Source organism: Zingiber officinale, chromosome 4A, assembly GCF_018446385.1.
Source record: "Zingiber officinale cultivar Zhangliang chromosome 4A, Zo_v1.1, whole genome shotgun sequence".
NCBI lineage: Eukaryota > Viridiplantae > Streptophyta > Magnoliopsida > Zingiberales > Zingiberaceae > Zingiber > Zingiber officinale.
The window spans coordinates 43,908,176-43,916,000 of NC_055992.1; the positions used below are offsets into that span (position 1 = coordinate 43,908,176).

At 37.9% G+C, this 7,825-nt stretch overlaps 1 protein-coding gene across 1 annotated transcript; it reads right to left on the bottom strand.

Annotated features, from left to right (window-relative positions):
- Positions 1–381: 381 nt before the first annotated feature.
- LOC121969873 (luminal-binding protein 3-like) lies at positions 382–5,852 on the bottom strand. The gene is made up of 8 exons (XM_042520161.1): positions 5,664–5,852; positions 3,421–3,688; positions 3,130–3,344; positions 2,805–3,047; positions 1,723–2,202; positions 1,484–1,638; positions 1,282–1,364; positions 382–1,198 (listed from the first exon to the last, which is right to left on the bottom strand). Exons 1-8 carry the CDS (start codon positions 5,719–5,721, stop codon positions 697–699), a joined length of 2,004 nt encoding a protein of 667 aa, XP_042376095.1. The 5' UTR covers positions 5,722–5,852; the 3' UTR covers positions 382–696.
- Between the last annotated feature and the right edge of the window lie 1,973 nt (positions 5,853–7,825).

Consider the following 7,825-nt stretch of genomic DNA (forward strand, 5'->3'; position numbering starts at 1 on the left):
TAAAAGAGTTGAGCTCGAGTCAAGCTTGAGTTCGGCTCAATTTAAACTAGCTTGACTCAAACTCGATATCTAATTATGGGTTTGAGATCGAGTTTAATTTTTTTTAATTATTTTTTAATAAATAAATAATATGTTATATATTATAAAAATATATATTATTATTATTATTAATTCATTTGACTCGATGAGTGACCTAGCCATTAATAATTAAACTCATATTTTTAATCAATCCAACTCGGGCTTGACAAACTTCAACTTTGAGTCCAATTTTAACCGAACCGCTCACGAACTGCTAGCGACAGTAAAAAAACATTAAATAATTTTAACCCCCGTTTAAACTCAAATAACATTTATTATTATTGGAATATTAACTAATAACAGTTACCTGAAAAAATTATTGCAAAATATTATAATGGGAGGCCCTAAGGGCCGTACATATTGGCAATATGAAGCTACTCCGTAAAAATAGTGAGTTCCAAGTCGAGACAAGAAGTTTGGTTAACTAACAGATAGAATAGTTCAAGACCTCCGTTTAAACCCAAACACAAAAAGCCAAGCATGGAGATGTATCTCCCTGCTTCATCAGTAAACCCTACGAGCTTAGCATAGAATTACAAAATCGAAACCGAGTTCTTCACCTCAAATGGCTCTCCGTCCATCCCTTCGACGAATGATTGTCTGGTCTCCTTCTACAGCTTAAAGCTCATCGTGTGAGTCGTCATCATCTGCATCATCAGCACCACCCCCCGGTGCACCACCAGACCTTTGATACACTGCAGAAATGATGGGGTTGCAAACAGCTTCCACCTCCTTGAGCTTCTCGTCATAGTCCTCTTTCTCTGCGCTTTGGTTGTCATCGAGCCACTCAAGTGCATCCTTCACGGCCACCTCTATCTTCTCCTTCTCTTCACCCTCAAGCTTGTCAGCAAGCTTGTCTTTGTCATTGATAGTGTTCTTCATGTTGTAAACATAGGTCTCCAACTGGTTCCGAGCATCAATCTTTTCTTTCACCTTCTTGTCCTCCTCAGCAAACTCCTCAGCCTCCTGGACCATTCGGTCAATCTCTTCCTGGCTGAGGCGACCCTTCTCATTGGTGATGGTGATCTTCTCAGACTTGCCAGTGCCCTTATCTTCTGCCTTCACATTTAGAATACCATTTGCATCAAGCTCAAAGGTGACTTCAATTTGAGGTGTGCCTCTGTTGTTTCATGGTAGAGGATGTTAGTGGCAAGAAATTTGAAAGATGGGAACAAAATAAGATCAGCATTACGAAGAAAAAACCTTGGTGCTGGTGGAATTCCAGATAAATCAAACTTCCCAAGCAGTCTGCAATCTTTTGTGAGACTCCTCTCACCTTCGAAAACCTGCAATGCATATTCCCAATCAAGAATTACTAAGCTGTTCCCAAAAAAATCGCCCAAGACACAGGCAAAAAGAGAAGTGAAGAATGGAATAGTCAAGGTTGAGAAGAAATCAGTGGTACCTGGATGGAGACTGTAGTCTGTTGATCTTGGTAAGTAGTGAAAACTTGAGATTTCTTGGTTGGGATGACAGTGTTCCTTGGAATCAACTTAGTCATCACTCCGCCAACAGTTTCAATACCAAGGGTAAGAGGAGCAACATCCAGAAGAAGAATGTCTGAACACAAAAGATCGACACTACTAAGAATTTAAATATGTAAGCAGGCACATGAAAAATAGTCTTCATCGTCAATGATTGTACCTTTAGTTTCTTCACCTCCTTCACCACTAAGAATGCTTCCTTGTACAGCTGCACCATATGCAACAGCCTCATCTGGGTTAACTCCCTTGTTCGGCTCTTTGCCATCAAAGTAATCCTTCAGGAGTTGTTGAACCTTTGGAATCCTAGTGCTACCACCGACAAGGACAATCTCATCAATCTGATGCTTCTGCAACCCTGCATCTTCCATGGCTTTCTTCACGGGTCCCATTGTCTTTCTGAATAAATCGTTATTCAATTCCTCAAAACGGGCACGAGTTAGAGGCTCTGAGAAATCCAAGCCATCATAAAGTGATTCAATCTCGACGCGGACTTGGTGCTGGTTACTCAAAGCTCTCTTGGCACGTTCACTCTCTCTCCTCAACTTCCCAAGAGCACGATTATCCTTGCTAATGTCCTTTCCATGCTTCTTCTTAATCAATTTGATAAAATACTCCATCACTCGCTGATCAAAGTCCTCTCCTGTAAAGTAAAACAACGAGTTCAAATAATGCATAATATGAAGCTAACTGACCATCTCCTAACTAAAGAACCCCTAAAAGAACTTATCATTTATTGGAAACAACTATTAGCCTAGCAACCTCAAATTTGTAACAAAAGAATTATCACACACGAATATAACAAGCTAGTGAGACAAAAAAGGGTCATGATACTTGCCAAGTTGAAAAAGCTATTGGATTCTTAAAAATGAATTTGCAATCTTATCAAAAATAATTGCATGTAATTGACAGGTTAACCACATACTGAATGCAAGATGTATACTGGTTACTATATGCCATTTTTCTGTTATAAAATGTTTGAGGAAGGGATGATGTTAGATTCCCTCCAAAGTTGCAAAGTTGGAAGTATGAGAAGTGCTTATAATAGCATCTCTATTTATTAGAATGGTGGTTGAGTTAAGGTCAGAACAAGCATTTGAGATTTAGATAAACCAGAGAGGCCAAGCAGTGAAAATTCATTAGTACATTCAAATTGCTAGTTAAATTGGTTATTTGCATTCTCAGCCAGTATTGGAGATTCTTCTCCTAGATAAGAGACTAAAAATCTAGGCCAAAACAAATTACCTCCCAGATGAGTATCACCATGTGTTGCCAGAACTTCAAAAACTCCATTGTCAATTGTCAAGATGCTAACATCGAATGTGCCACCACCAAGGTCAAAAACAAGAATGTTTTTCTCACCACCCTTCTTGTCCAGACCATATGCTATGGCAGCAGCTGTTGGTTCATTGATTATTCTGGCCACATTCAAGCCAGCAATTATGCCAGCATCTTTGGTTGCCTGTCTTTGAGCATCATTGAAATAAGCTGGTACATGAAAAAGATGAAAAATGAGAATTATCTCATGGGATAAATTTAAAGTGAAGGAATAATCTAGAACATTCTATACCTGGAACAGTAACCACAGCATCCTTAATTTTCTTTCCAAGGAAAGCTTCTGCTGTCTCCTTCATCTTAGTCAAAACCATGGCACTTATTTCCTCAGGACTGAAAACTTTAACTTCTCCATCCTTGATCTTGACTTGGATATAAGGCTTGCCGTCTTTGTTAACAATTTTGTACGGGACAAGTTTCATGTCCCTTTGAACTTCTTTATCCTCAAATCTGTATATAGGAAATGTTTAAGTACCAAATGAAATATATCCAAACAATTGAGCAAACTGTCAAAGAGTAAACTCACTTTCTTCCAATAAGTCTCTTGACATCAAAGATAGTTCTTTCTGGGTACACTGCTGCCAGATTCTTTGCAGCCTCACCAATCAGTCTCTCAGAATCAGTGAAAGCAACCCAAGATGGTGTAATGCGGTTTCCTTGGTCATTGGCTATGATCTCCACATGTCCATTCTTGTAGACACCAACACAAGAGTAGGTGGTCCCAAGATCAATCCCAATAACAGTTCCCAACTTGGTGGCTTCTTCTTTAGCAACCGAGAATGCAAACAAAGACCCTGAAAAAAAAAACAGTTAAAGTAATTAGTCACGGCCATAGACAAACATTCTTGCAAATTCAAGAAACTGGTTCAATTATCTCAATGGCGGAAAAAACAAACACTAGACCGACAACTCAAGAAAAGGACTCACCACATTCAAATTTAAAAAAATGTAGAAATTTTATTTTCTTTTAAAATCAACGATATTATGTTATTTTTCTTTAACATTTAGATCAATTGGTGACGTGCTATTATTATTCTTCTGCAATTAGGTGTAACTATGATATTTTAAAATGAGAAAAATATTTTTGACAAGACATGGGCATCTCCAACAATGATAAATAAGCTTATAACGGAGCTGAGCCAAGCTCAACATTATTGAAACTATTTATTAGAGAAAACCATAGTGAGCAAAGCTCAATCAAGCATTCAAGCTCAAAGTTATGTATTCAAGCGTGTTTATTAAAAAGCTTATCATGACAAGTTATAGACATATCCAGCAATGATAAGTAGGCTTGTAAATAAGTCAAACCAAGCTCCATACTGTTCAAGCTATTCAATAGAAAAAAACCACAGCAAACTAAGCTCAAACAAGCTCAAACTTATGTATTAAAGCTAGTTTATTAAAAAGCTTATCAAACTCTACAAGTGCCTGAATTTTTACCAAGCTCTGTTAGATACCTTAAAACAACAGAATTTGTAAAAGAACATAAAACAAATGCAAACACTATCTACTACATATGTATACACTAGAATCTTTTATACATGTATGAAAGAGATTAAAAAAATGGTAAAAAAAACTTGTAAATAAGTTTGTTTGTTAATTGTTCATGAGTTTTATCCAGAACTATCAATAAAGGAGGTCACATGTTTATTCCAAAGATTGAGCTTGTTCACAAACATAATTTGTCAAATTCAATCTAATGTAAACAAAAAAGCATTGGATAGAGGAGACTTAAGCGAGATGCATATTACTTTTAGCAGTATGGTTGTGCATACATCTCTTCTTAGAGGTGTAAATGAGCCAAGCCTAATTTAGCTATGTTCAATATTATTTATTTACTTATTGACCTCATCCAAACTTATTTATTAAAAATCTTATCTTATAGCTTTTTATCGAGCTAAATTAACAATGTTGTTGATAAATTAAATGTTTATCTAATACATGAAATTTATATTATTTTTTTACTATTAAGATATTATGAATTAACTTTAAAATTATATAAATTATCATATTTTTATGTATTTAAATAATATATAAAGATATATATAAACAATTAAATTTTATACAAATTAATAAATAAGCTTATTCATGAACTTTGTTTACGAACATTAAAGAACAAGCTTATTAGTGTTCAAGATTGTTTATTTTATATACTTTTTTACTATTGTACAAGCTTGATCGTTCATTTCCAACCCTACCTCTTCTCACCTCCTATGTAGCTTCATGGGATCCAAAATAATAGATACAAATCCGTTAATAAGAGCACATCTATAATTCTTGAATCAAATAAACATTAAAAAAAAACAAAGAGAAAAGCATTTTCAAGTATAGGATTCAAGCATGGAATAGTATCTTCTTTTGTTTTTTGGAAGGGAAAAAAAACTGCATATAGACGTCGATTTGCAAATTAATAAGTATTAACGAGGCAAGTGCAGAAGACAAATAGTCTGTCATGACAATTATCATACAATTCCATGCATTATTTATTCAAACAAAACTCATCTCCAAGAGCAATCATAGGATTATATTTTTGCTCGATTCTATATAAAACTAAAAAACAAAACACAATGCAAACATTCACTCCCCCTCGCACCAGATCCTAGCACGACATCGTATATCTAACGGATCTGGATTTAAGACAAGCCCAAATGGAACCCAGATCAGATCCCCACATCCTTTCACCAGAAGCAAGGTTCAGAAACAAAGATCAGAGAGACAAAGGCAGATCAATAGCAGAACATACCACGAGATTAGATCAGAAACACATACCAGCGAGCAAGAGACCCAACAGGATCAGGGACCGACGATTCAGCAGCGATGAAGCCATAGCCGCTCCCCCCTGGAGCTTCCTCTTCGCCCAAAACGCGGAACTGGATCTCTCTCTCTCTCTCTCTCTATCTCGCAATCCGGACGAGAGCTGACTCTCCTCTCTCTCGTGCTTTTTGATGCGGAATGAACCGAAGCGTGGTTTATAACGTGTTTGGAGTCGGAGGGTGAGATCCTCTTGAGTCGTCTCTCCTGCATAGAGGGCAAAGAAAACACGTCAATTTTGCTTACGTGGACCAATCATGAGTAGCGTTTTGCGCGTGTCGTCCTATTGAATGAGGCCATGTTGTTGGGACGACAATGTCCGTTAGATCCATATCAGACGGCCTATAAAAAATGTCGAGTAGCCTAGTTGGCTGAAGACCCTTTAATCTAATTTGCTCCCATTAATGCCAGTGTATATTATTTTAAACTCTTCTCTTATTTAGATGCTAATATCATTTTTTTTTTTTTTTTTGAAGTAGTAAAATAACAGTGAAGGTTATTTTAACTTCTTAATCATTAAAATACCTTTATAATTATAATTATAATTATAATTATATATATATATATATACATGAATCTGATATGTTGCGCGATGTTACAATGTACTACTATGCGTGTTGCGCAACATATTGTTGTGTTTTTATTTTAAATTTTTTTAATATAGTTTTTTTAACTAATTTAAACTTTCCAAAAATTATAGTATTCATGTTTAAAAAAATTTAAGATTTTACCGAACTTTCTAATTAGCTTATAGTATTCCGTTAAAAAAAATAAAAAAACAAATTTAGGTATTTATGGATATATTTCTCAATTAGATTATAATGTTAAGTCAAAAGAAAAATTAAAAATGAAACAAATTTAGACATTTACGGGTATAGTAATGTGTTTACTGTTGGTGCAATATCCCTCAGGTCAAGGTTGACCTGGGTAACCAAGCTGAGTCTTGGTTTGGGTTTAGATGTTTGACAATAAGATATTGATTGAAGAAGAGTCAAGTAGGTCAAGGTTGACTGGATACTTGACTGGGAAGTCCTAACTGGGATGTTAGGCAAAATGAAAGTCCTGGTGAGTGAAGCCAGGCGGAAGAAAAGTCCTGGTGAGTGAAGCCAGGCAGAAGGAAGTCCTAGTGAGTGAAGCTAGGTAGATGGAAATCCTGGTAAGTGAAGCCAGGTGAAAGTCCTAGTGGGTGAAGCTAGGCAGATGGAAATCCTGGTGAGTGAAGCCAGGTGAAAGTCCTAGTGAGTGAGCTAGGCAGATGGAAAACCCTGGTGAGTGAAGCCAGGTGAAAGTCCTAGTGAGTGAAGCAGGCGGATGGAAAACCCTAGTGAGTGAAGCTAGGTGAAAGCCCCAGTGAGTGAAGCCGGGCAAGGAAAATCCGGATGGATCAAGGATGATCGGACATCTGGTTGGGAAGTCCAAGTAGGTCAAAGGATTGGTGGATACTTGGCATGAAAGAAAAGTCCAGGTAGGTCAAGGTTGACCAAACATCTGGAGAAAGTCCAAGTGGGTCAAAGGATTGACCGGACACTTGGTAAGGGAGTCCTAGCAGGTCAAGGGTGACTAGATGCTAGGCATGACATATCAACAGTCAAGGTTGACCGAATGTTGGTTAGGGATGTTTGGGACTTGGTTTTGGACAAAAACCAAGTGCTGGATCGATCCGTGGATCGATCCAGGCTCTGGATCGATCGGTGGATCGATCCGGACTCGTCAGAGCTTCCGGATCGATCCGTGGATCGATCCAGATGTCCCAATCGATCAGTGGATCGATTGGGACGCGGCTGCTTCGCGCGATAAGCGCTGGATCGATCCGTGGATCGATCCAGGCGCGTTTCCAGAGCACAGAGGCGCTCTGGATCGATCCGTGGATCGATCCAAAGCCTCCCCGATCGATTGGGAACATTCGAATCGATCGGGATCCGACCGTTGGCGTCATTTATAGCTGCAGGCGTTCGATGGCTGCAAAAGAACTTCACCGATTCATTCGAGATCTTCACCAGCTCCTTCACAACTCTTCTCAAGCTCGAGATCGCCAGTTCTTGAAGGTTCTTGGAGGCTCTTCCAAGTCAAGAGGTGGATCAAAGCAAGAAGAAGAAACTAGGGTTAGGGTTTGTGCACTC